This window comes from Mus musculus, chromosome 3, assembly GCF_000001635.26.
Source record: "Mus musculus strain C57BL/6J chromosome 3, GRCm38.p6 C57BL/6J".
NCBI lineage: Eukaryota > Metazoa > Chordata > Mammalia > Rodentia > Muridae > Mus > Mus musculus.
In genome coordinates, this window is record NC_000069.6 from 82,981,465 (window position 1) to 83,008,902 (window position 27,438).

The 27,438-nt window shown below is 44.4% G+C and overlaps 1 protein-coding gene and 1 long non-coding RNA gene across 4 annotated transcripts in view; one reads left to right on the top strand and one right to left on the bottom strand.

Moving 5' to 3' along the window:
- Gm30097 lies at nt 1-26,951 on the bottom strand. 2 transcript variants are annotated; one of them, XR_375748.2, is made up of 5 exons: nt 26,890-26,951; nt 15,763-15,865; nt 6,052-6,137; nt 3,257-3,372; nt 12-222 (listed from the first exon to the last, which is right to left on the bottom strand). It is a non-coding gene; the product is annotated as a predicted gene, 30097 (long non-coding RNA). The 2 variants fall into 2 exon arrangements; XR_003954503.1 differs by lacking the exons at nt 15,763-15,865; nt 26,890-26,951 and adding an exon at nt 13,983-14,264 and having other exon boundaries at nt 1-222.
- Fgg (fibrinogen gamma chain) overlaps nt 26,260-27,438 on the top strand; it is a 7,333-nt gene continuing 6,154 nt past the window's right edge. For both annotated transcript variants that reach the window (NM_133862.2, NM_001317105.1), the window contains exons 1-4: nt 26,260-26,518; nt 26,689-26,733; nt 26,910-27,093; nt 27,184-27,277. In NM_133862.2, coding sequence (NP_598623.1) covers nt 26,444-26,518; nt 26,689-26,733; nt 26,910-27,093; nt 27,184-27,277 — 398 coding nt within the window. In that variant the 5' untranslated portion in view covers nt 26,260-26,443. The remainder of the gene's footprint in view (nt 26,519-26,688; nt 26,734-26,909; nt 27,094-27,183; nt 27,278-27,438) is intronic.

Below are 27,438 nucleotides of genomic sequence, written 5' to 3' on the forward strand. Positions count from 1 at the left end.
GTGTGTGTGTGTGTGTGTGTGTGTGTGTGTGTGTGTGTGTGTGTGTGTGCATGCATATGAGGGTGGGGCATGCATGTAGAAGTCAGACGATATCTTTTAGAAGCTGATTTTTCCTCCATCATGTGGGTCCGGGACTGAATTCAGGTTGTCAGGAGTTGGCAGCAGGTATCTTTACCTGCTGAGCCATCTTAGCAGCCTTAGTTCAGCAATTCTAAAATGTCTCTAAAGATCAAACATGGAAAAAACAAGATCAAAATGGAAAATGTATTGTCAAAGCCATATGAAATTATAATAAAGATATTAATTCTGCCAAACCAACCATCCTTTACTCTGATCCAAACCTGGAGGGATAAGGGTCTGGGATGGCAGGGTATCAAGTGGGAGGACAGGGTTGGAAATACAGAAGACAAAAGCAGTGGCTGGGATCAAAAGGTCTCGTATAAGCTAGTGACTTATGCCAAGCCAGTTTATTAAAATATACAGCCCTTTATATACAAGCTGTACGGGGAAGAGCAGATCAAGGCCAGCAGAGAACTTAATCAGACTATGTTGGCAAAGAAAACACAGGCTGCTCGTCTGCCTTCGGACTGCCGGTTACAGCCCGGCAGGGTAGAAAGCAAGGTTCCCAGGAACTGGAGGCCCAGGCCCAAGCCCCAGAATAGATCGTGCCAAGTCTGTTCCTGGACAAGAACACAGAGCATTCCCTTTGTCCTTTTATCGGAGTCTCTGAGAAATTCTCAGTCTGACTCCCCACCATAGTCAGTGTACCCAGACAGAATTCCTTCTTTTAGATAAAACCATCTGAGTTCATGTGGAACGACCACCAGACAGTAACACACACAAATATATGTTTGTGATAAGTAACTATGTTTAGAGGCCCAGCAAAGCCAGCATGTTCTGGGCTTCCCAGCCCAGAGAGTAAATGTCTTGTTTGTTTCAAGGTCTCAAATGTAGCCTAGGCTGTCCTAGAACAAGCTATGTGGTCAAAGCTGCCCTGGAATTCCTAGCAATTTATCAGCCTCAGCCCTCTAAGTTCTGGGATTATAGGTACAAGTCTTCAAACCCAAAGAAATAAATGTCTTTCCTCCCATAAAGTATGCAGACTGTTGTATTTTGTTTTAACTAGAGGAAAATAATTGTACTGGTTCGTGTCTTACATCATCTATAAAAATAAAACCAGATCATATGCCAAAATATAAAATCTAAAACTATTAGGCTTTCAGAAGCTATTATTTGTTTGTTTGTTTTTCCTTTTTTTGGTTCGATACCATAAACATGATCTATAAAAGTAAAAATGTATAAATTGAGTCTCATCAAAATTTAAAACATTTTTCTCTGACAGTATCTTGGGAAATGAATAAAGGCAGAAAGGGATAATATCCCTTGCCAGGTGTATAGAGAATTTCTACAGAGCAAGGAGACATAGGGACAGAAAACAGTCCAAATAGCTGCCAGTTTTGGCAGCCCAGCCGACACCAATTTTATCAAATAACAACAGATTAGAAATCAGTTTCTAGAGGTCAGAGTTAACCAAAATCACACATCAGATGGCTACAGCTGTTTACCCAGCGACATAGACTTCTTGCTCAGGAAGCTGTCACATGTTCCTCAATCGCCTGTCATCACATCATTTCCAATGACAACTTGATTTCCATTTCCACTTCCAAATTGATCCCTGCTTTCCTGGAGGGTTTACGAAGGACATCACAACTGCCTCACTAGAGCCTTCTGGTAAATCCCATTCAAGTTCACTCCCATTTACTCTGAGTGTAACTCCCACTCAAGTTCCATGACCTCTTTCTATTTCCACCATGACGCACCCCCATCTTGGAAGCAAACATGCTAGAGGCAACAGAAGTTCCCGATCATCAGAATGACCACAAAACTGACTTCCTGGTTGTTATGACCATCCAATGTGTGGCTAGTAAAGATAAAAGTGTATGTTCTAAAAGGTATATGTGAGTTACTAATGAAATGATTAATTTTAATTTTAACAATACACTGGGTCTGTAAAAAACAATCCTTTAGAGAGGACTGATCAAGATGATTAGTTAACACTTTTAATTATTCTTTTAACTGGGGCTGTTTACAGACATACCACAGAACGCATAAGGAACTCAGAGAAAATCTTGGAGAACTCAGTTCTCTTTCCACCTTTTGGCTCCGAAGACTCCAACCCAGAATGAGTAGCTTGCCAGAGAGTTTACCTGTTGAGCCATCCTGCCAGCCTGCAGGTCAACCCCTACCAGACCCTCTCCTCTGCATTTCAGTGTTTTCTGGTGGCTTGCTGAGGGAAACTATGAAATATATTGGGATGGCTAAAGCTAGAACATTCTGGAATTCTAGAAACAGCAAGCTTGTAATAACAAGGAGTTCTTAGCGTTAAGGTAAAATTATCCTTTCTGGGGATGTGACCAAACGTTGGATCTTTATCTCAGGTGGAAAAAAATATTTTTGATAATTTCTGACGTGCCTCAGATTCCCTGAGAGCCATCCCCAGATGCTGACTTAGCAACCTTGATCTAATCCAACCACCCAATTAGCAGGCCATGGGATGGAGGAGGACAGAGACTAACTGACTCTTATAGTCACAGCATGGGAGTGAGAGTGGCAAGATGAAAGCCATGCTCTCTTACCATGCCCCGTCACCTGCCCTGATGGACCATGTGGACTTGTCCATGTGACTTCTTGACCAGGAGGCCATCTGATGGCTGTCTGCAGATGGCATTAGATGCTCTGCTGGACTGTACTATGAACTGGCCAAGGAACTGCTACAAGCATAAGGAATTGCAATAACGCAATGCCCTTCTAACCAAGAGTGAAGCATTTTGCTTCTGTGCTTATTATATACTCAGCCCCATCCTCTTAGCCTTCCCCACAACTCTACCCCCAACCCCCTTCCCTTCCTTTCTGTTTTCTCTCTCTCTCTCTTTGCCTGAGGCAGGCTTGTCTCAAACTCCAGATCCCCTGCCTCTTTACCACCAACACACCAGAACTCCGTGGGCATTTCCTGAAAGTCTCCTCCTTCCTAGTTCTTCTCCATGTCTTCAGTGGTTCTCCCTGTCCGTTTCTATCCAGTTGTGTGCCATGACCATCTGCCCCCTTTCCAAGGCCTCTCCAAAGCAAGCTAGCTCATATATTCCTTCCAAGCCATCCTCACCCAGGCTGCAGAGATCCTGCCTCAAATTATCTTCAATGGTTACTTCTGTGAAAGTGGCTCCCTCCCTCCAACTAGTTTCAGACCACACCTTCTCACCTAAAGCACACTGGCGTCTTGGTTCGGGACCCTGTGATGTCAGCTCTCTTCAGCACATAGATAGCACGAGCAGTGTAACTGCATTCATTGACATTCCATCTCTCTAAAATGACAAACTTCAAAATGAAAGTTAGCTTTAAAATATCAAACTGCCACTGTTTCCTGTAATTTATGAGATGTTTCTACAAATTTGAGAACACCTTGTGTTTCTCCTCCATCCCCACCTCCTTTGGTTTGTAAATGTCGTTGTTTGTTTTTCAGTATACAGTAAACAATTAGCCCTTGCTTATTTTCTAAATGGCCATATCACTCCCCCTAGTGGATAATGAGAATAGTAAAAACAACCCTAAGGGGCTGAAGGAGCTGAGGGGGTTTGCAGCCCCCTGGAGGGAGCAACAGTGTCAATCAGCCAGATGCCCTGGAGCTCTCAGGGACTGGACCACCAACCAAAGAGTACACATGGAGGGACCCATGGCGCTGGCCACATATGTGGCAGAGGATGACCTTGTTGGACATCAGTGGGAGGAGAGGCCCTTGGGCCTGAGGGTGCTTGATGCCACAGTGTAGGGGCAGGGCAGGAAAATGGGAGTGGCTGGGTGGGTGAGGGAGCACCCCCCATAGAGGCAGGGGAGGGAGTGGGATGGGGGCTTCCGAAGGGGAGACCTGGAAAGGGGAAAACATTTGAAATGTAAGAAAGGAAAATATCCAATAAACACTGACAGCTTTAAAAAAATAAATAAATAAAAAGTCATAAAGTCAGCTGAGCATGGTGGTGGCCCACACCTTTAATTCTAGCACTTGGGATGTAGGAACAGGCAGTTCTTTGAGTTTGAAGCCAGTTTGGTCTACAGAGGAAGTTTCAGGACAGTCAGAGCTATTACACAGAGAATCTTTGTCCAGAATACCCCTGCTCCTAAAAGCCAGAGTTATGAGTGGTGTACCTACCACCAAGTTGATTGTGCTTCATTAAAGAGCTCCTAGGGGCTGGAGAGATGGCTCAGCAGTTAAGAGCACTGACTGCTCTTCCAGAGATCCTGAGTTCAATTCCCAGCAACCACATGATGGCTCACAACTATCTGTCATGGGATCTGATGCCCTCTTCTGGTGTGTCTGAAGACAGCTACAGTGTACTAACATACATAAAATAAACACATCAAAGAAATAAAATACAATAAAGAGCTCCCAACTATGTTTATGCAAACAGAAAAAGGCATGGAAGTAAGAATGGGTATTGTTGGGAAGAAGGGGTTTATGAGAGGAAAATGAGGGTGAATGTTCAAGATGCACTATATACATGTATAAAATGGTCAATATGTAAAATAAATATTTTAAGAGATCCAATCAACTAGAAAAAAACAGCCCTTCCCAATTCTGTAGTGGTCTGAAATTGTCAGAAATAAAAGTAAACAGAATGTACTATATCAAGACTATTGCTGATTCAAAACATCTCCTATCAATCTTTCTTTCTCCTCTCTCTCTTACCTTCTTCTCCTCATCTCCCCTCTCTCTTCCCTCCCTCCCTCTCCCCTTGCTCTTGCTGTTGATACACCTTAACCTGCTGTTGATTATATAACCCATTCTAAAGAAGAGATTATTCCTTATCAGAGACACAGGTTCAGGGCCTCAAAAAGGAGTACTCAGAAAAGCCACCCAGAGTCACCGTAGCACACAGGGCAGGGACCATCTCTGCTCACCCAGCACATCAAAGTGCTGGACAAAGACGAAATGGTCTTGGATCTGGATCTATTACAGTCAGCAGTTTCTGGTAGTCAACCTCACTGTGGCATGTGCACACACACAAACACACACACACTCACATGCATACATCCAAGCACACACACAAGCACAATAAATAAATGTTTGGGGAAATTGGAGAAATGACTCAGCAGCTCACTGCATTGGCTGCTTTTCCAGAGGACCTGAGTTTAGTGCCCAGGACTCACATTGGGAAGCTCACAACTGCCTGTAACTCTTGTTCCAGGGGATCCAACACACTCTCTGGCCTCCATCAGCACCTTCACACACTTGTCATACATACAGAGACACGCACACACACATGCACATAAATAAAACAAATATTGAAAAAAATGGGACACTACTTTAAAATTTTCTTCTTTGGCTAGCTTCAAGGCACTAATACAGGCTAATCAACTGTATATTATTTGCAAATCTATATAAAATATTAGGCAATTATAACAGTCAAGTTCTTTACACATACTATCCCAGGTGAGTCTCAAAATAAAATCAATCAATGAAAAAAATCTGATATGTTCAAATTATAAACTGGACTTTCTTACTATGGTAGTGAAGTAACAATGTAAAGAATGAACTAGACCAACATCTCTTCTGTGATGTGCAAGACTCGTAACTCCATTTGATTAAGATACAAAAGTTAACATTATCCATCCTGACCATTTGCTAAACCTTAGACTGGCTAACAGTGACTCATTCAGAAGAATGGTTATAGCAGTAACTCCAGGTATTTAAAATGAAGATCACAGTAGGAGAGAACATGGCTGGCCTAGTTACTCAAAAGTATCTGGTTTTTTGTTTGTTTTTGTTTTGTTTTGTTTTGGGGGGTTTTTGTTTGTTTGTTTTTGATTTTTTGTGGCCAGACTGCTGTTAAAGTTTAAATGAGAAAACTACTCTAGTTATCTTACTATGGGAACAGGCTCTTCTAATTTCACCCAATAAAGGCAGCTTCTTACATAGACTAGGTATCACACACACACACACACACACACACACACACACACACACACACAAAATGATGAGAAAACTGTATTAAGACTTACATATTCTGTAGTAAGTTACACAACTGGAGTGAATCTCTGCTCTAACTGGAACTTCTGTAGTGATGTCCCATGCCTCAGTCCAGCACCTAGGCCATAAATATTAAAATAAAAAGGTTTATTCCAGAAGAACCAATAACACTCACTGTGACTACACATGAACCAAATGACACTCACTGTGACTACACATGAACCAAATGACACTCACTGTGACTACACATGAACCAAACAACACTCACTGTGACTACACATGAACCAAACGACAGTGTAACTAGCACCACAGATGACTAAGATTGTACCTCTTGGACTTCTTTCCATTTATTTAACCATTTCTTTATTGCTGGGTATTTAGACCTCTCCCTTATTGAATGTGTTACATAAGCAAGGCTATAATAGCCATGCAATTGTCATGAACAAAGCCCTTTATAGTTAGTTGTATTATAGTTCATTAAGATAAGTTAGTTTATGGACAATAAATAAGCAGAGGACCTAATAATAATGACCTTTCCAATAATAATATAATCTAGCATTTCAAAAGGTTTTTGAAAAGTTATTTATGTAGATATTTTCTTGTTTCATATCTTGTACCCCAATTTTATTAAAAGAAAATTACACAAACATTGTTCAAGGTCATTAAACTGTCTAATTTACTTCTGCAGTGGTTATCACACAGGTAGCTACCATTGAGATAGCTTCAAAAATGAAACAATTCAGGGAGTTGGGGAAATGGCTCAGTCAGTAAAGCCCTCACTGTACAAGCATGCAGACCTGAGTCTGATTCACGACACCCAGGTCCAAAGACCTGCACAGCAGCATGCACCGTAACAGCAGCTCTGGGAAAGTGGAAGGATCTCTGTATGGAAATCACATGGAGAGTGATTATAGAAGAAAACTGATTTCACCACGCATGCCTATGCACACACACACCACATATACATATGCACATACATACATACATACACATACATACCTACAGATACACACATAAATATACATATACACATACACATACCACACACACATGAATATATACATACATATGTAGTGGGTTTGGTCTAATGCTGCTTGTATTCTAATGTTAATTTCGATCCCCCAAATTGTTTGCACGGTGTGGCAGTTTGTCCTGCTCTCACTATCTCAAGAAACTATAGCCAGTACTCGACGGCAGAAATGATTCCCCTCAGATGGCAAAGATCGTGAGTGACTCATTTTAATCTCAAGTTCAGAAATGCTTCTGAAAAAAGTTACCCTGCTGTTTGCAGCTTTTGCTGGGATACAAACACACCAAGAGGTCAGTTGTGTCGTGGGAAGGGCAGCTCGCTCTTGGAAAGCCCCTGCCTTTCCTGCACCCATCTAAAATGATTTTGATGTCACCCTCCTATCTTAAAAGGTCAGACAGAGGGGGTCTTAACCATACAGAGCATTAAGCCTGAGAAACTAAGGGACAGCCATGAGATGATGCTTCCCCCTAAACAGGAGCTGTGTCTGAAGTGAGAGCAGCATCTAGACTGTGTGTCCACCAGAGGGGACCTCAGCAAAAGCTGAGGGGTATAAGTGAACAGGACCTCTGATCTGTGAGCTGCCCTCTATTTTAAACGATTTCTTTCCTCGTGGTGCTCGCCTTGTATAAGATATCATGCAATCCTAGACTGCCCAAGTCTTCAGTTCCTTGTTAATGGACATAGGCTTCTTTGTCTTGAAATGCTGAAATTCTTGAAACCAACTCAAAACCATCTTAGGGAAAGATTTGCCAAAGTGGAAATGTTTTCTACTTAGTAAAGCCTGTGGGCAACAGTCATACACAATACGAAAAATAAGTGCTATGTTGGGGGTTGTTTAGCTTAGTTTTGTTTAACGACTAAGATATGACATTTACATTCCTTCCTGTGTGATGCAACTACAATAAACCCTATAAGAAAGTTGGATAGCTTTTGCAGTCATAGAACAGTAAACTCAGACACACCACAGTACATGTGTAGAGAAATTCATTGTATCCATATATATACATTTAACAGCAATCAGTGAGAAGAGAGGCCATGCCTTTGAAAGAACAAGGAGGGGTAGGTGGGAGGGTTTGGAGGAAAGAAGGAAAAGGGAAAATGAAGTAATTATATTATACTCTCAAAAATAAACAAATAACAAAAAAATATATGAGGAGAAGAACTTGAAAACTAAAGGGCCCCAACATTCATTGTGTTATTTCCCCAGGGCACCAGTGCCCAGAAAGAGTAGGCAAGTACTTTAAAGTGGGAAGCGACTGGGCACACAGCACAGCTCTGTCCACCAACCTCCAATTAGGCAGTCATACAGGCCTGCTCACAAAACAGAACCTTTCCCCCCAGAGACTTCAGAGAAAGACGCAAAACCTCGCACTAAGACTTTCATGTCAAGAGGTTGGCAAAAGGGACTCAAGAATAAAACTGAAACAAGGAAAAAAGAAACGATTTGTTCCATCAGGCATGGAGGGAATTGTCAGAAGGGAGAGAGAGCATGCAAAAGCAAAGGGCTTGCCACAAGAGTTTGACATGGCCTGCCTTGTGGACAACGGGTCACTCAGATGGCCACCATGGCCCGAGATGGAGACTTGAGCTGCACTGTGAATTGGTGCCTGAGTCTTTGCAGAGGTTCCTGTGGGCACGTTCCTCAGTGACACCTGCTAGTCTTCATAGTTTTAGAACCAAATCTGCATTCTTTAAGAAAGGGCATCTGAGCAAGTCAAAGACCTGGTGGAAGATTCCAAACAAATCAGCTGTCAGCTAGAGGATAGAGGGACCTGGTGCCTCCTGCTCATGTGTGACTCTCGTGAATTCTAGGAGTACCTAGGCTGAAAATGGTCCCTAACAAATGGAGAGTGACTTCCTTTACTGAGAGCACCCCTCAAGCCTCAGGAAAATTTACTTCCTGAAGGAACTGCAGGCAGCTCCTGAGTGGGCAGCGAGGCTCTGGAAAGCTTTGCCCTTCTCGTACCCTCTGACTCGCTACAAACTTTAGCTTACATTCCTGTAGCTAGCTAGCCACCAAGGTCTATTCCCTTATTTGGCCACTTCCCCTTCCAGAGGCTGAGTACCAAGGTCCAGCTATCGAAGTATTCAAGTCCAACAATCAAAAGCCCCCTCTGGCTACTCTAATTAACATCTCCTACTAAGATATAGCACTGAATCCTAGCCCATTCCAATACAGAACCCCCCTCTTTTTAAAGGGTCATTTGTTGCTGTTTTTCTGCCGCAGTCAGAAAGCAGACACACACACACAAACACAGAGAGAGAGAGACAGAGACAGAGACAGAGACAGAGACAGAGACAGAGAGGCTTTTGACTAATCTGGGGTCCAAGAAGGGAACTCCTGCTGTGTGGGGCTGGGGGTGGGGGTAGGGAGGTCTCCTTCAACTTCTGGTTGGTTTTGGTTTCCTCAGGTTCGGTGTTCTTGAACCTTCCTCTTCCGTTTTGGGCTACTCACAGATTCCCTGAAGGGAGGGAAGATGGTTTGTTGTGAGCCCCACTTCACAGCCGCATGTGCTGCATTTTCAAAACCAGCACAAGACAGCAAGCAAGGCCAGACCAGGGATGCTGCAGAGAAATCCTGAGGGCAGCTTTGGTCTGGTTTCATGCTGTCTTCCAACTACAGCTTTTAAGATTGAATCTAGACAGACTTTTGTAACTAGATAGCCTCTTCTAGCCCCAAATAGCCCATATGGTCTAGGCCTAAAGGCTGAGACACAGTAGATACTGAGTTCCCTGAAAATAGGAGGATCTGTCCTATTGCCTCTATGTGACTTTCCCTAGGGCGACATGAACAACTTCTACTCTTTTGGGATAGGGCACCCGCCACAAACCAAGGAACAGATATCATCAGAGTCCAATCTGGACAAAGACTCTGGAAGCCACATTCCTGCGCTCCCTGCAGGAACTGGGGGGAGCCTCTAGTTTGGTAGAAGCCCCTGCTCATCTTGTAAATTTGAGCTTCCCTCCCTTGTGAAGATTATTTACTTCCAGAGTTTCTGGGCCATCCCTCCTCCCTCCAGGAGGAGATGTTTCAATTCGGAGGAAATTACTGCATAACAAAACAGCATAGTATTGAGCACTGGGCTCAAATAAAGCAGTGAGGACTCATTTAATATGGAGGCATGCTCTGGAAATGGTGAACGGTTGTGTGTGTGTGTGTGTGTGTGCCTATCCCTTGAGCTACCTTACCTGGCTGAGTTGGTACATGGGGTTTGTTTTGTTTGTTTTGTTTTTGAGACCCAAAATAATGTAAGGGTATGTGGTATAGAGACCCCAATTACTAATTTTCGAATCTTTATCAAGCCATGAGCACTGAGACTAACATCCATCCATTAGCTACTGTCAGTAAAACCCATTCTCTATGTAGATACTGGGCTTTGCAACTTAGCACATGCAGGGCCACATACAGCATCAAGGCTGTGATGGGGGAAACTCTCACTGTGTCACACAAAGAAACACATTTTTTAAAAACGAAAGCAATCCTGCAACGGAATTTCTTTTTTTTAAATGGGTGCTCTGTGGCCCAAACCAGCCAAGCAAGCACACTGCAGTTCGAGAAATTCCACATAACGTTTATTCTATCACAGGAACTGACTGCATCTCATCCCGTTGGTCGGAGCTCAGCTCACAATCTGACACTATTGACCACTCCGTAATCACAGTCAGGCTCAGACATGTCTAGTGGTCGGGCAGACAGGCGTGCTCACAAGAGTTGGAAGAAGGGAAACGTTATGAAATACTAGTCTCTGGGGAGCTAGCCACCAGGCACAGAAGAGACCTGCTTCTCATAGCTGGTTATTGTGTAGCCTCCTCATGGCTAAATGCTTCACGTCTCTTTTGTTTCACGACTGGGGTATATTATGTCTATCCAACAAACAGAAAAACAGTGCACAACCAGAACTGAAAATCAGATTAGACGAGAAACACTAAGTTCTTCCCAATATTGAAATCAGTCCCAGGGTGATCTTTGATTTAACTATGTTAGATATCACTTCGTAGACTCACTCATTCAATAAAGATGGCTGGCAAGGGGATGGCTCAGCAGATAAGATGCCGGCCACTAAGCCGACAACTTGAGTCAGGGACTCACAATGTCGGAGAGAATCTACCTTTCAAAGTTTCCTCTGACATACACACATGGATGTGCACACCCACACACACATCCACACATCCACAAACTCACACATATACATACACATCCACACATGCAGACTGACACACAGAGAGACACACACATACACTCACAGACATGCATATGCATGCTCATACATACACTCATATGTACACACATGCATACTCTCTCACAATACACTCACAAATAAACATACAAAATAAACATAATGTGTATAATAAATAGCATTAATTTTTTAAAAAAATAATAAATAAGTGTTGATAACCTCAATGCCCTGGAAATAACAGTAATCAAAGCTGACAAAATCTATGTCATCTCTGGGCAGGGAATAGGAAGATGTCTTATTTTGCAAGGGGTGTAGAGAAAAACAAAGCAAGGTAAGGCTTGGGGATTGGCAGGACAGCTTGTATCAAGTCAGCCTTGAGAACAGACTGGCCTGAGGTGGGCAGCTTGAAGGTGGAGCAAAGACTGCAGTGAACACTGACTGCAGGGCACGTGAGGGTCAACCAGCTGCTGTCAAGAGGCGGACTTCAGATGGGAAGACCGATGTGTGCGCAGTCCCTGAGTTGGGGATGCATTTGGCCTATCGCAATAAAGACTAGCAAGGAGGTGGGTGTCCCCGCAGTGTCAATGAGCAAGGAAGACAGGAGACAGAACAGAAGGCAAAGGGGATGTCAGAATAAAGTACCATGCTTTTAAGTCTCTGTGTGAGATAAACCAACGACTGGTTTTCATACATTTTAGAGCTTGAATAACTTGCGTGAGTACTCTTGAAGCTATGTGGAAAAACAAAACAAAACAAAACAAGCCAGAAGACTAGGCAGGAGACAAATTACTTAGTTCAATTAGTGAAGTGCTCCTGACTAAAGTGATGGTAGAGGTCAAGTTGGCTGCAAGGGTGTAGCCTGAAAATGGAAAGAGAAAGCAATGTTTTATTTTGTGTTGCTGTAACAAAATACCGCAAAGCCGAGTAATCTATGATGAACAGATGTGTTCACCTTACAGTGCTAAAGGTGGGAAGTCCAGAGTCAAGGTGTTGTCACCTGAGAAGAACCTTCATGCCTCATTTACCTCTGGCCAACAGTGAGAGTGCAAGGTGAGGCCAGTTTTATCACAAGAACCCACTCCTGGTGATCATAACAGCAGCCCACTCAATAGGACAGTCTCATGAGCACCTCTGTAACAGAAGATATCAAAACCCAGTCAGGTATCTGAGCAGGGGTGTTTAATGGAAGACATGTTCGTGTTGGAGGGGCAAACCTGGAGTCTATAGTTATGGTACATATAACAGCTGGGAGCCAGAGACCCGGTGCCTCAAAGGGTCAGCACTCAGAAAAGAGCTACCAGGAAGGCTGTAAAAATGTTCCCAGAGGCAAGAAAACCTCATGAGATTCAAGACAGAGCAGCATTGATTTGCTTAAGCAACACGAGGAAGGCGAGTGTCCTGAACTGACCCTAGAATTCAGCAGTCCTTGAGCAGTTGTTGGAGGTCCCTGAAATGAGAAAGCAAGTGTCTGAGCAAGTAAATGCTCTAAGGAAGCATGCTCACACAGCCATTGGCAGCAGAACTCTGCCAGCCCCAATCCCACACTCAGACTACTCAGTAACAGGTAACGTCACCCTTCCCATGATAACCGATTCATTGGGGGACTTAGAGAGACCGCAGAGGTTAAACTAAAAGAAATATACGTCAGTATGCCATCGAGTGGCTCCAGAACAATGCAGAAGGAGAACAGAGTCAAGGGCACTTCAAATCAAATGGGACAGCCATTGTACCTCGGGCAGGCCCAGGAGCTCAACAGAAAGAAGTACTCACAACACTCTGTTTATTCTATTACAGCAGATAAAGAACATTCAAATAAAGAACACCAAAGGCCCAACTACCGAAATGATGTTAATGGATGCAGAAGACAATCTGAATGGCAAACCTTTTCCTTTCATTTGACTTCTTTACAGGGTTGTCACAAAGAGGGAGCACAAGGATAGACTTTTAAATTTTGCAGATTGTCTAATTTATTACTGGTGTGTGTGTGTGTGTGTGTGTGTGTGTGTGTGAAAAAGAGACAGACAGACAGACAGACAGACAGACAGACAAGTGGCAGCGACCAGAGGAAAACTTTGTCATTAAATTCTCTCCTTGACAGGTTACCTGAATTTTAAAGAAGCACTCAGCCCCCAGGCTTGCCTAGAGCCTCTACCAGCAGGGGGGCGCGGGGAGGAAGGGCTGGAAGTGGGCACGTGGAGGCATGGGTGTGGGGAGGTCGCACATCAGATCACCAGCCTTAGGCTAGATTTGTTGTTTGTCTGTTTGTTTTCTTTTAGTGAGCAAAAGTGACAAGAAAGCCCTAAGATAGCCAATGTCTTTGGAAAAAAACAATTTAAAGAGTCCCTTGCCATCTCTCCAAATTTTCAACTGCTGGTCCCCAAAACAGTTTACACTGTCCCTGTGGCTGCTCAGTGCCAAGCCTCTGCCAAGCTTTTTTGGACCAGGTAAAGAGATTAGCCAGAAAAGGGGCAGGCAACTAGCAGGAATGGAAACCGAGAAAGATGAGGGCCGGAAGAAGGGACCGATTGTCACTGGGCAGGAAAAGGGAGGTGGGGAAAGAAGCATTGGGAGCCCGCCCTGCCCACACGCTTTACAGCTGTGAGAGGCGGGTGCACAGCTGGACACACGGTTCCTATGAGCCCAGGTACCATCTATTGGATTTTGGTGTGTCCCAAATGCACTCAACTTCCTTGGAGAGGGTCCCGCAGTGGGTGTGGGTGCGGGTGGGCCTGGGGTGCAGGTGGTTTCGCCTTACCCGATACAGTCAAGGAGTATTCCCAGGACCTGGAGGCGCTGCAGCCCTGGGGCCTGAGCTGGCCATAGCCACACCAGCCAGGGGCGTGACCCGCGACAGTCACAGGCTCAGCTTTGGCCGGCGTTTGGAGGCGCTTTCCGGGAGGATAACCTGTTCAGGCTGGACCCACGCCTCCTGCTGGCCAGCCGCGCTGCGCACCCGGTGCGGAAAGGTCCGCAGCACCGGTCTCAGTCTCGTGAGGCTCAGCAGAAAACCTGGGCGACTAGAGGCCTTTTTTAGTCTCTGGAGTTAACGTCGCAGGCAATTTAAAGCTGCTTAAAGATGAACTTGGGAGGAGGAATGGGATGAGGAACTGTCCGAGGGTGGGCCGTGAGGGGGGAATAACATAACGACTGAATTGGAAAAAAATTAAAGATAGATAGATAGATAGATAGGATAGAATAGGATAGGATAGATAAGATAGATCGTTTAATTCAGCGTCTGAGAAGGAAAATCCAGCAAGGCAAAAATGATGGAGCCCAAATTCTCACCATGGAGCCAGGGAATTCTGTCTAGGCCACCCAGGATCACAAAGTGTTCTATTCTCTTGTAGTTACTACAATCCACCGCACCCCCCCCCCCACACACACACACATAGTTTCCCTCTGATCCGTTGTAGACCCTTGTTTGTGACTCTTCCTAGACTGACTTTAGGGAGGAAAAAGATTAGAAGAGATAAAATTCTGTAATAAGATGAGAACAAATAGTGCTTTGCATCTTCCAGGGTGACTCCTGATGTTCAGGAAGGGCCCCTTGCTGAATTTTTATTGCTCACCAGAAACTAAATGCACTATTTGTTTATAATTAAATAAGTTTTTACATTTTTTAAATTCCTTAAAGCAGTCCTGCTAGACAGGTTTCAATTATCTGAGCTTACAGTTGAGGGACATGGGGGAGAGGTGTGTGTCTCAAAGCCTTCCAGATGGGAGTTAACCTATAAAGCTGGCATTGAAACCAGGCAGTCTAGCCCAGTGTTCATGCTAAATAGCCCCCATTCGCCATTAGCTAAACGCACCTCTGATTTGGTTGAAGTGTCTCAACAAACCTAGAGAGCAGGCACTACTCTCTTCATTTTAAAGACGAAGAAACAAGAGTAGAGGTTATTCCAGGCCACAGAGCTCTTAAGTGGAACTGGAGGGAAGAAAAGAAAAAAGGAAAGAGGCCTGACCTTAGATAACCATTCACTCTCCAATGAGAAAAAGCTTTCCAGTACGGAGACTTGCATCCCACCACCCCATGCATTTTAAGCCCTGCTGATGCATCAGTAGCTTTTATTTTGACACCAGATCTCACTAAGTTGCTTGAGTGGGCTTTAAACTCAGGCAGTCCTTGAACTTTTATTGTTCTCCTCCCCCAGTCTCCCAAGTAGCCTGAGGGCGAGCCCTTCCTAACACTGACCTTCAAACACTGACCCTGTGAGCTTCCAGGTTAGACCCACATTGTCCCTCCTTGCCCCTAATTGCCCCTTTGAGTACACACACACACACACACACACACACACACACACACACACACACACACACACACTTAGGATTGGCCATTTGGCCCACGGCTAGGATGACATGGCCCTAAAGTACTCATCCTCAGAGTCATCCTTCTTGTGCCTTTCAGGACACCCTGGGAATGGAAGTCCAGGGACACAGGTGGCCTCAAATCCTCTGTGTGCCTCTTCGGGAAACAGTGCTGCTCTGTGGAAAGGAAGCACAAGCAGGGCCATGACCACACAAACTGCTCAGGTTACCTTCTTTATGACTGCCTCTGCTTTCTCCTGCGTTCTCTTGCGTGAGGTGAGGCCTCTCTTGTATGATGGTGCAAGTCTCTAGAGGCTCTTGAGGAGTGGAATCCTGATTTAAAATAAAAATGTTTTTGAAAGAAGCTGTCATCGGTGGGCTTAATGGGGCAGCATTTGACAAGATTGCACGGTGGGGTGGGGCGAGCATCCTGGGAGCAACAGGATTTTAAAGGGAGAAGAGAGAGACACTGTGCACTGCTCTTCGGCCATCAGACTGCAGAGAATGTGGATCTCCACGAATTTAAATTTCCTTCAAGGATTCCATGTTGGGAAGAGGAAAGGGCTACAACCTTGGTGCTAGCCACAGAAAAGGATTTGTCTCCTGGAAAGAGACCTCACACAGTTCTCGCAACTTGTCTGACTACCTTGCAGGAGAAAACAGAGCTGAACAGATGATAGTGGGCCGAGCCACAGCCTGGCCAGGACTGCTTAGGGACGCATGCGCCTCTCCTTCTCATTAAACATAAGCCTCATGTTTATGTCGCTGCACCCCAGGGATGTCACTGGACCCCAGGGATGTCAGGACCCCAGTGTGGGAAGCCCCAAACGCCATTACAAGATGGCGCTGGTTTCAATAAGCCAACACCCATGAATATGGGTAAACAACCAATGTGCGCATGTGCATAAGAGTTTTTTGCCGAGTCACTGCCTGGCCCGAGGCATATTAATGAGGTACTGGTAGCATAACCAATCAGGTATGGACACGTCACTCCTAGGCCTATATTAGCAGCGCCATTTCTGGGGCTCAGGGTCTTTCGCCTACGCAGTCCATGCTCTCCCAATAAACGTGTTGCAGAAAGATCCTGTTGTGGCGTCTTACTTGCTGGCAAGTTGGGCGTCCCACACCCCAGGATGTCACTGGACCTTAGAGATGTCAGAACCCCAGGGATGTCAGGACCCCAGGGATGTCACTGGACCCCAGGGATGTCACTGGACCCCAGGGATGTCAGGACCCCAGGGATGTCACTGGACCCCAGGGATGTCAGGACCCCAGGGATGTCACTGGACCCCAGGGATGTCAGGACCCCAGGGATGTCACTGGACTGCTCATTGGTTCTTCTCCCCATATAGTCACTCAGTCATCTCTTTCTGATTTGTACTCTATTCCATCTTAACAGTCCTATTGAGAACTTGTGGCTGAGACTAGCCTGTTCGGGCTCCCAATGCCCAGACTCTGATTCTAACATCTCTGGTAACAGGCGAATCCATACAGTATGGGACCTTCAAGACTATTGGCCATTTGGGTATGAAACACTACCAAGAAGGAGAGGAGAGCAAAGAGCTCTGGGAGAAGGGAAACTGAAGGGGGCATTAATATTTAGATGATGTCCTTCATCAGCCCATCAGGTGGCTCTGTGTCAGTGAACATGAAACAGCTGAAGCTGAATGAGGTCTTATCCTTGGCCAGCAGATATTGGGTGTATTTTTCTGTACGTGAAGCAAGTGGGTTTTACACGGCTAAAAATATGCTCATTTGGAATGTGTTCCAAACAACTGGATTCGTAAAAACATGACTCTACTGTCAGCAAGCTTTTGGATTGAGGGTGCCAGCTTCTTGGGGGAAAATCAATAGTGAAAAAGCTGACATAAATGGGGGTTCTTGCACTTTTACACACCTGCTAACAATAGCTGGACAGACCTTCAACTGCACAGTGAATCTGTGACTCCATCAGGGCCAGTTTGACACCCTAGTCTCTCCCACGCATAAGTATATCAAAATTCTGATTTAAAGGCCATGCCATGATATCTACCGCTCCATCTCATGACCTAATGTAAATAGAGAAATATTACATTCATACAAGAATTCATACGCATACAAAAAGAACAAAGAGAAGATTCCTTAATCTGTAACAATCTATGCAGCAGGTTGGGTGTAGGAAGGTGACATTTGTAGCTAGTGTTCAAAATCACTCCACCAGAAGGTGGCAGTATAGCATTAAATATTAGACTGTCTGCCATAGGTCTTACACGTTCTTGGTATTCTGATCACTAAGTCTAATAAGCCTGTGCAACCCTAGAGGTCTGGAATGACATGTGCTAGACAATCCGTCCGCAATTCTGCACAGTACATTCTTCCATGCTGCTCAGAAATTCGGATGAAGAGATTCACTTCACAGAGTACATTAACTTGCAAAACCTTGGTGGCCTCCCCATCTCTGACTCCACAGAAGCTGAAATACTGAAAACGACTAATCCATTCTGTGTTATGAAATATTATTATTATTTTGTGGGGCTGACAGTCTTTACATCAGCAAGGAATTGAGGCAGGAGCCAGCCATTGTTTCTTTTTCTAATTGGTTGGCGGTGTTTGTTTTGCATGCTGGGGACTGAGCTGGTGGGCTACGGAGGGTACAGGACCCACACATCCTCTACCAATGAGCTACGCTCCCAGCCCTATTTAAGCTCTCCAGTTCAGATCTGACTTCTGCTCTTGGGCTCTTTTATGTTTTCACATCTCAGAAGCCGGCCTTACCCCCATCAACTCACGGGCTGCTCATTCTCAAAATCCCCTTGTTGCTAGCATTAGTAGGGTCAGAATCTGGACCCTAAACTGAGCCCGGGTCAGAACTTGCCTGGTGGTTTTGGCCTACCCCCTCATAGGGCAAAAGAGGGCAGGGGAGCAGCCTGAGGCTCAGCTCCAAGTCAGTAGGGGAGTGTGTGAATCAACCTCTTGGAAGGCCGTGGCCTGAGCTTTAAGTGGGCCCAAGTGAATGAGAAGGGCTGCAGTAAAGGAGCGGAGGCCGACTCCACCAGGGACTGGATTAGGTGAAGATCGAAGGCAGACTCCACCAGGGACTGGGTTAGGTGAAGATCAGCCCGCTTTCTCTACCGTTCAGGCTCTCTCTAACCACACACTTAAAGCCATCTGCCTAGGTTGGTGCTAAAGCTCCACAGTACCATGCTATAAATTCCTTTGCTTGCCACGCCTAGAATGTTCATTCAGCTTGATTCTGCTCACTATTATAGAGAGTCGTTCATTCCAAGCAAGCAGATACAGCCCAGAGGCCAGTGTGTAGCCTTCTCACCTTTTATTTTCATACAGCAAATCAAGGGAACAGGATAACAGCAGCTCCTGAATATTTATTTGCTTGTTTGTTTATTAGCGTGGCGGCCTTCTAGGGCTCCAGAGGCTTGTTTTATGGGCACCAGTCTATTGGGGTTTGTTTTAAAATGTTACAGTTTCTCTTTGCCTTTTTGAAAAATAAGCACATAACGTCCCTTTCAGTCAAAAAGTTTCAGTGCATGCCTCTATCTGCTCTGTGTCAGGATAGCTAGGGGACAGATAGAAGAGACACGAGAATAGGTGTGCTCCCACCCCCACTCTCACCCTGGCTCTTCTTGTCCTCCTGGCTGACACCCAGGAGTTTCACCAGAACTGACCAGACCTCCCTGTCTCCACTTTTCTGAGAAACATTGCAAGCGTGATTGTCAAAAGACCATGCCTCAAGTCTACCCTCTTTGTGACCTACTTTCAAAGGAAGGCTTTCTTTGCTCAACGTGTTCAGCACGGTTAGTGTTCCCTGCACCCGCTGGAGCCCTGCACGATCCGCCACGAACCAGAACTCACCGTTCAGGAAAAGTCAACGTGGTAGCAGATACTTTCCTTAACATCTTGACCTGGTTGTAGATTAAGTCATTTCAAACCCCGGCACCACACGCAGACTCACTGCTGAGTGCTTACTACCTGTGAGCCTCTCTTCCCATGCAACTTTCTTTGTACTTAATCAACAGACCTGCTTAATTTGGTTCACTCTGACTCTTCCAAAAATGCTTCTCTACGTCAGACCCAGATGCCCAGGTTCTGGGGTGGCTCCCTGGGCTACACTGCCAGCAATGTCAGGTTGTGTCTCTGCATCTGGTGACATCGGGATGCCACTTGTATGGGAGCCACCTTCTGGGTAACTGTGGACAGATTTTCTGGGGACAGTTGTTTTTCAAGCTAATATAAGTTGTCTTTCCTTTCTTTGACTCGTCCTGGAAACAGATTCATGTTCATTTTCTCTGCCCCAAACTGCATTTAATGGTTTGTGCATGTCATAGTAACATCTAATAGTAATGGCTCAGTGCTTCTCCACCTTCCTAGTTCTGCGACTCTCTAAAATAGTTCCTCGTGTTACGGTGACCCCAACCATAAAATTCTTACATTGCTACTTCATAACTACTATTGCTACTGTTGGGAATTGTAATGTAAATACTTGCGTTTTTCAGATGGTGTTAGGTGACTCCTCTGAAAGGGTCATTTGACCCCCAAAAGTGTCCCAACCCACAGGTTGAGAACCACTGGATTAGGAAATTAAATCTTATTCATTTAACAGGTGTTTGCTGAGTACACTGTTTTAAGACTTTCAGACAAGAGATTAAAAACTCCTCTGCTTTAGGCCGCTTACATGAAATGTGTCTTAGTTAATATATTGTTACACGATTGTAACACTATCTGGAATTTTGATGAGACAGTGACATTTCAATCCAATTTGGGAGATATGGTGAACAAGTTACACTCAACACACACACACACACACACACACACACACACACTTCTTTAATTTTAAAATTTATTTAGTGTGTGTGCACAGGTGTGGAGATCAGAAGCCAATTTGCAAGAGTGAGTTCTCTCCTTTCATGGTGCAGGTCCTGGAGGTGGAACTCAGGTGACCAGACATGTGGGCAGGAGCCTTTATGTGCTATCTCTCTTCTTGGTCTCATACATTCATCTTTGAAAGGATCTTAACCTCAAGGCTAGCAGTTTGTAGTTACTTGGACAAGAGATTCAGAGTTCTTGGAGGCTCTGCTTGTTATTTTTGTTTGTTTTGTTTTGTTTTGTACTGGAGATGGAATCCAAGTGCCCACATAGGTTGAGCACAGGCTCACCCACCCCCTCCTTCCGTCCGTTGCCAGCTCCCCTTGAAGTTTTCTGGGGACCATAAGCACATCACTTAAGCTCCATCAGTGTGACATATGGAAGGACTCACTGGTGTTTCTGGGTTATTTCCACGTGGTCCCCCTTTTTGTTTTATTTTTACTCTGTTACCAGGGCTTGTCAAGTGTTTGACAGCCCCTCTGAGAGCACATAGAAAAGTAGGTGATAAAAAATAGAGATATAGTGTTATAGTCAAAGATGGCCTGTAGGTGGCGAGAGTGAGCAGCCCCAAATCTCCTGACTAACTCCTCTACAAACCCAGCAAAGGCTATATACCTCATCAGTAGGCTTTCCTGGACAGTTTACCCAAAACAACATCCCTAAGTCTCTTCATTCCCTTGAGTTTTGTTCATAGCATTTCTCAGTATTTGATGTTATATGGTATTTGTTAGTTCAGTGCCTCTATTTTTTTCTAAAAATCTAATTTTTTTCTAGGAAATTATGCACACATAACTTCAATATGTATGTGCCAGTGCCACAAGACTCATGCGGAGATCAGGGGACAATCTGTCTGGAAGGTGGTTCTCTCTCCTTCTATCCTGCGGCTTCCGGGATTCAAACTCAGGTCTTCAGGTTTGGCAGCAGAGGCCTTCATCTGCGGAGCCATTTCGTCAGTCCTTTATTGCCTCTTGGTTTCTCCTCAAATTTAATCCTGACCACGGGGTCTTCACGTTTCTCATATTGAATAGGCCTGGAAAACGGTGCTCAGTGTATGGGTAAGGATGAGTGGCCACTTGAAGGGAAAACTGTAACCAAACTGAAGGGCACAGAAGCATTTTAAAGGCTTGCTTTAAGGATAACCTTACGTCATTTCTTGTCAGCCTGCCACTATGAAGAGATGTCTTTCAACCCTCGTAACGATTCATTATTAAAGACCAGTGATGCGCTAATGGCTAAATTGGCCATTAGTCCATGAGATCCACTGGGAACCACCCAGTTGGGATACCCAGGTGCTTTCTGACCCAGGCATGCAAATGCCTGGTTAAGCAATGGGTTTCCTGGACCTTTGTAACAGAGTTTCCTGTTGGGGGGTTATAACAGGTGAAACAGACTGTTCTACATCGGAGTTCACTCTACTTCCTCACAAATGAGCTTGCCCCAGTCAGAGAACGTGGCAGACAGGCCGCGCTCAGTAAACTTGTAGCTGTGGCGGTTAGTGACCAAATTGACTTGCACTTCTGCCTCTCTTACAAAACAATCAGTAAATATTTGGGCCTCTGACCGATGAGTTTTGCAAATCTGATGTGTTTATGAAGCGGAGGTCAGAGCCCCGCCCCCACCCCCGCCACACACACACACACAAACACACACTAGGAGGTAGAGCAGGTAGACCCAGCAATCTGCCTTGGAAGATGGCTGGAGTGTATTCCCTTTTGTGACCTCAGGAAGCCAGGTATTTCAAGATGTCAACACATAGCCAGCCCTTCTTACACAGATTTCACTTTGAAATACAGAAGTGCAGTCACAGAAGGGTGGTAGCCCTCCCTAGCAGTGAGAACTGAAGAAAAAAATTCAATCCTCTACGTGTTTGTTCCCATTCAAGATGGCAGGATAAAGGAAGTGTGGACTTTAGCTGGGCGTTGGTGGCACATGCATTTTAATCCCAGCACTTGGGAGGCAGATGCAGGCGGATCTCTGAGTTCGAGGCCAGCCTGGTCTACAAAGTGAGTTTCAGGACAGCCAGGGCTACACAGAGAAACCTTGTCTCAAAAGAAAAAAAAACAAAAAAACAAAAAAACAAAAAACAAAAAACAAAACAAAAAAAAGGAAGTGTGGACTTTATGCAGACATGATGAGCTGCTTTGTGGATGTGATGTTTTCTATTCATTGCATCATCTACTCTTCTTCAATGTAGACTCCACCTCATATACATAATACGTGTACGTGTGTGTGTGTGTGTGTGTGTGTGTGTGTGTGTGTATGTGTGCGTGTATAGTTGATGTGACAAAATGACAAGGTTTTTTAATGTAGACTCCACCTCATATACGTATACATGTACGTGTACATGTGTGTGTGTGTGTATATATATATATATATATACACACATATATATACATACACACACATATATACATACATATATACATGCATATATATATATATATGTATATATATATATATATATATGTTTGAAGTGAAAAAATGACAAGGTTTTTCCCCCAGTAGAGGGCTGGCCATTTTCCTCCCTGTCTTACAGGCTTGACTGACTGCTTCTTAGCACACTCTTCTGAGTAAAACTTGATGTTTCTGTTCTTCATTTTGTTTGTTGGTTTTTGTGGCCTCACTTGTACACAAGTGGAAACAGCTAGGCTGAGTCATCTCTGATAGTAAACTAGTTCCGAGTCAAGTTTAGCGGATAATTTTTGGAGTCAAGCTGAGAACAGTAGACAGGAGACTCTCAGATGTCCCCACTGTATGGGAAGACCACTCATAGCAGATGTTTTTTGTTTTGTCTTGTTTTTTCTATTTGTTTTCTTTTATTTTAGTTTTTTTTTTCGAGACAAGGTTTCTCTGTGCAGCCCTGGCTGTCCTGGAACTCACTCTGAAGACCAGGCTAGCCTCGAATTCAGAAATCTGCCTGCCTCTGCCTCCCAAGTGCTGGGATTAAAGGCGTGCGCCACCACAGCCCGGCTCTCATAGCAGATGTAATCTCAGCTCAGAACACAGACAGCTGATAGGAAGCTCGGAAGATCGCTGTTCTCACAGACAAACCCGTGCCTTCCGAATCACACAAAGTTACTTGGTTCACATGATACATCTGCTGTTTTCTCTACAAACAAACCTGGAAGTAGAGGAAATCTGATTTTTTTTAAATGCCCTTTTCTCCTAGGAATTTATTAATCATTTATCATGTATTCAAGAAAAGCTTGACACAAACATAGAGGGGAGCCATTAGTTAAAATGTAATTAACCAATGGTCACCAAACAATGCAAGACCAATGTAGGTCACTAGACCTAGGGCTCAAAACTGGCCAAAGGGACATCTTTTTTTTTTTTTTTTCTAAAATTCTGATAACACAATTAAGAGTCCAATCCAATCTAGCAAAAAGAAGAAAATAAAAATGTTTCAATTTAGAATCTGGAGCAATGACTTGCTGATCAAAAGCAGTTGCTGCTCTTACAGAGGATCGAGATTCTATTCCTTAGCCATATAGTGGCTCATGGCAGCCTGTAACTAATTCCAGGGAACTCTCTCCTGGACTCTTCCAGCACCACACACACACACACACACACACACACACACACACACACACACACACACACGGTACTATGCATGTGCGAAAGCAAAACACTCGTGTACATGGAATCAAAATAGGTACATCTTTTTAAAAATGTTTTCAATTCTAAAATTATGGAGTAAAATACATTCTTTTATCTCTTCAGCATATTGGTTTTATGTTATTCATGTTGATACAGCTAATCAAACTTCATGACACTGAGTACCTACCAGCCAACCTGTGGCAATGATTGTGGCCTGAAATTCAAGTCCATATTTCCCACTCTTTGGTGCAAAAACCCATGGGAGAAGCACGTGATCTATCTACATTAGGCTCTGATGCTTTCCAGTACCTTCCTTCAAGGCAAGAGTCTACTTTTTATGACTTAATCCATGAGGGGTAAGCTTCATTTAGGAGGAGCAATACCTCAACTGGGTAACCCAGAGCTCTGATTCTGCCGAGCCTTCTAGATGGTAGTTAATCACAACAGATCATTTACTGAAGAGAACTGTCTGTAGTTGCAACAAAGCTCATTTTCCATGAATACAGCATAAGAATAAGAATCCCCAATAAAAGTCTATGGAAATAAGGAAATTCCTATTTATACAAGTTGCATAAAACATTTGCTGTGGCTTGCTGACATTCATAGGAACTACAAAATTTCTGGCTGTAAAAGGTAATGATGATGATGATGATAATAATAATAACTGCCAGCGAGTTCTATTGAAAACATCAAAGGTGTGTGCCTCTGTGTTTTTATGTGCTTTTATTTTTATCATTTTAAAGGCAAATGTTGGTATGTTTTTCTCTTTCATTTAACAGCACATAAGGTACCTCGCTTACTTTTGCAATTTGGAAAATTTGAGAGTACCAGGAGTATTAACATTAAAAGTAGACTTCCTTCCAGCCCAATCAACTAAAGTCACTCAATAATTGTTGAGTATTAACTGTCACTCGGTCTACTGGGTGCTGTGGCCAAACACTGAATTTCCATTGATAGATTAATGGGTTATATAATGCAAGGTTCTTATAATTCCTACAAAACATGGAGCCAGAGCTGGGGCTGTGGGGTAATGCTCTATTAGAGGGAACTAGCCTCCAGAAAACAGGGCTTCTGGGGGTTTTTGCTTGTTTTTGTTTGTTTGTTTGTTTGTTTTTTGTTTTATTTGTTTTGACAGCCAGAGATGCAGTAGTTCCTATGCACATTGACAAACAAGATGGGGGGAAAAAGTAGAACATATAGGAAGAAAAAACAAACAGGAGATAGGAAGTGACTAAAGGCTACGGGGTCTTTAAGCAGGTGAATGGTGGCATTGTCCAAGCTATTCTGTAAGAATATCACAAATGGCTTGGAGCAAAAAGTGACTGAAGTGGAGGCCAATCTGGTCAGGAAGAGAAAGGGCTACATATTTGGTCTGATGAGTTCCCTTACTTAAAATGATTTCTGACTAGCTACAGAGCATAAACATTTCTTTGTTTTAATGTCAAAGGAGACAGTACTTTGTCAAAACTTCAAGTCAAATACCAGCATGTTAGCACTTCTTTCATGTTAGTGCGTTTCTCCCAGTTACATAGTTCTTCACAGTTTACAGCAAGCTTGGTCACAGGAGGAGAGTGACTGCACACATCTGTCACAGTGCCACAGCTGCTTGTCATTAGCAAAGAGAGGTGACAGTGCCCTTTCCCCACAAACTCAATGAACCTTCTCAGTGTCTCCCTGTGTCCCTTCTCCTTCAGAGAGGCTTCTAAGGAGATGTGTGACAGGTGGGTTTCTCTGAGTCCAGGCTTTTCCTCCAGGAACTAGATGGGGCTTTGGGACAAACTGGTAAACTCCTGGCTCCTTCTCTTTGGTGGCAGATGGGAGGGAACCTGTCTTCCAGTCATCAGAAGAGTTGAGCCCAAAACTCAGTCAAAACTGACCCAAGAAAAAGGATATCACAGAGGAGGGACAGGAACCCATCTCCAGCATGATCCACCCTTGGAAATACAGACCTTAGACATGAAAGGAGGAAAAGTTCCCTTCTCCCACCCCTGGGCAAAGACAGGTCTTTCAGTAATGCCTGTGGCTGCAACAGGCCAGACTTCTGGATAAGCTTGGTTTGTTGTGGGAGGTCAGAACCCTGTGTTTGTTCTCCTGGAGGTGGTGTACTGGAAGTAGTTGCAACACGCGGCCTCTGTCAGCCCTCGGAGCAGCACCCCCCCCCCCCCTGTTTTGCTGGCTTTTGCAGATACCTGTGGGTCTGAGGAGACAGGTTGGGCTGAGCCCAAAGGGAGGAGCTTAAACCTGTGCGCAAAATCTGGGAATCCCTCAGAGCACGAGTGAGAGCCAGAATGAGCAGAAAGAGCTCACATTTCTGGTAAAGAGACCCTGTGACCAGTTCCAGCCACCCTTAGTCCCGCCCAGACTGAGAGCTCACATAAAGGACCAAGGAGAAGCCCAAGAGGTCACAGTGCTGGCTGTAAAGAGCTGGGAGCACCTGGTCACCCAGACACCATGAGTTGGTCTTTGCAGCCCCCGAGTTTCCTTCTTTGCTGCCTGCTTTTACTGTTCTCTCCAACGGGCCTGGCAGTAAGTGTCCTTCCGAAGCCATACTGTTTTATTATTAAAACGTTTTTATAAAGGGGAGAGAGAGAGAGAGAGAGAGAGAGAGAGAGAGAGAGAGAGAGAGAGAGAGAGAGAGAGAGAGAGAGAGACATGACTGGGACCAGTAGCAAAATATCTTTGTTTTTCTCCAACAGTATGTGGCTACCAGAGATAACTGTTGCATCCTAGATGAGAGATTCGTAAGTAATTTCAGTGTCACCCCCTATCCTGAAACTAGAGAAGGGTGGGAAAACAGGGTAGCACTTTCATTTATCAGTTGACAACTTAAGCTTTTGGGGAATGGTTTAATATTTATGGATTGTATTTAAGACTTCTCTCCTAAGGTGTTTAATTACCTCCTTAAATTGACTTGCAGGGTAGTTTCTGCCCAACCACCTGTGGTATCGCAGATTTCCTGTCTTCTTACCAAACCGACGTGGACAATGATCTCCGAACGCTGGAAGACATCTTATTCCGGGCTGAAAACAGAACCACAGAAGCCAAAGAACTGATCAAAGCAATTCAGGTTTACTACAACCCAGACCAACCCCCAAAGCCAGGTGAGAGGAAACCCCACCGAGGAGTCACCTCCTCTGCTTTCCGTTGTACTATTTGCTTAAGGGATTTTCCTGTCTCTGACCCTGTTACAGGTATGATAGACAGTGCCACTCAGAAGTCTAAGAAGATGGTAGAAGAAATTGTGAAATACGAAGCGCTGCTGTTAACCCACGAGACAAGCATTCGGTATGTGTCTGGGTTTTCATGTGCTCCTCAAGGCACCTGGAACTTTTCCTTAATGTTCCACATTTCATAGAAAGTGACCTTGGAATTTAGTTTTCATTTATAGTATCAAATCTCCCAGTGGAGATGGGAGTTCTTTAGTGAAAAATGAGTTGCACGGGCCT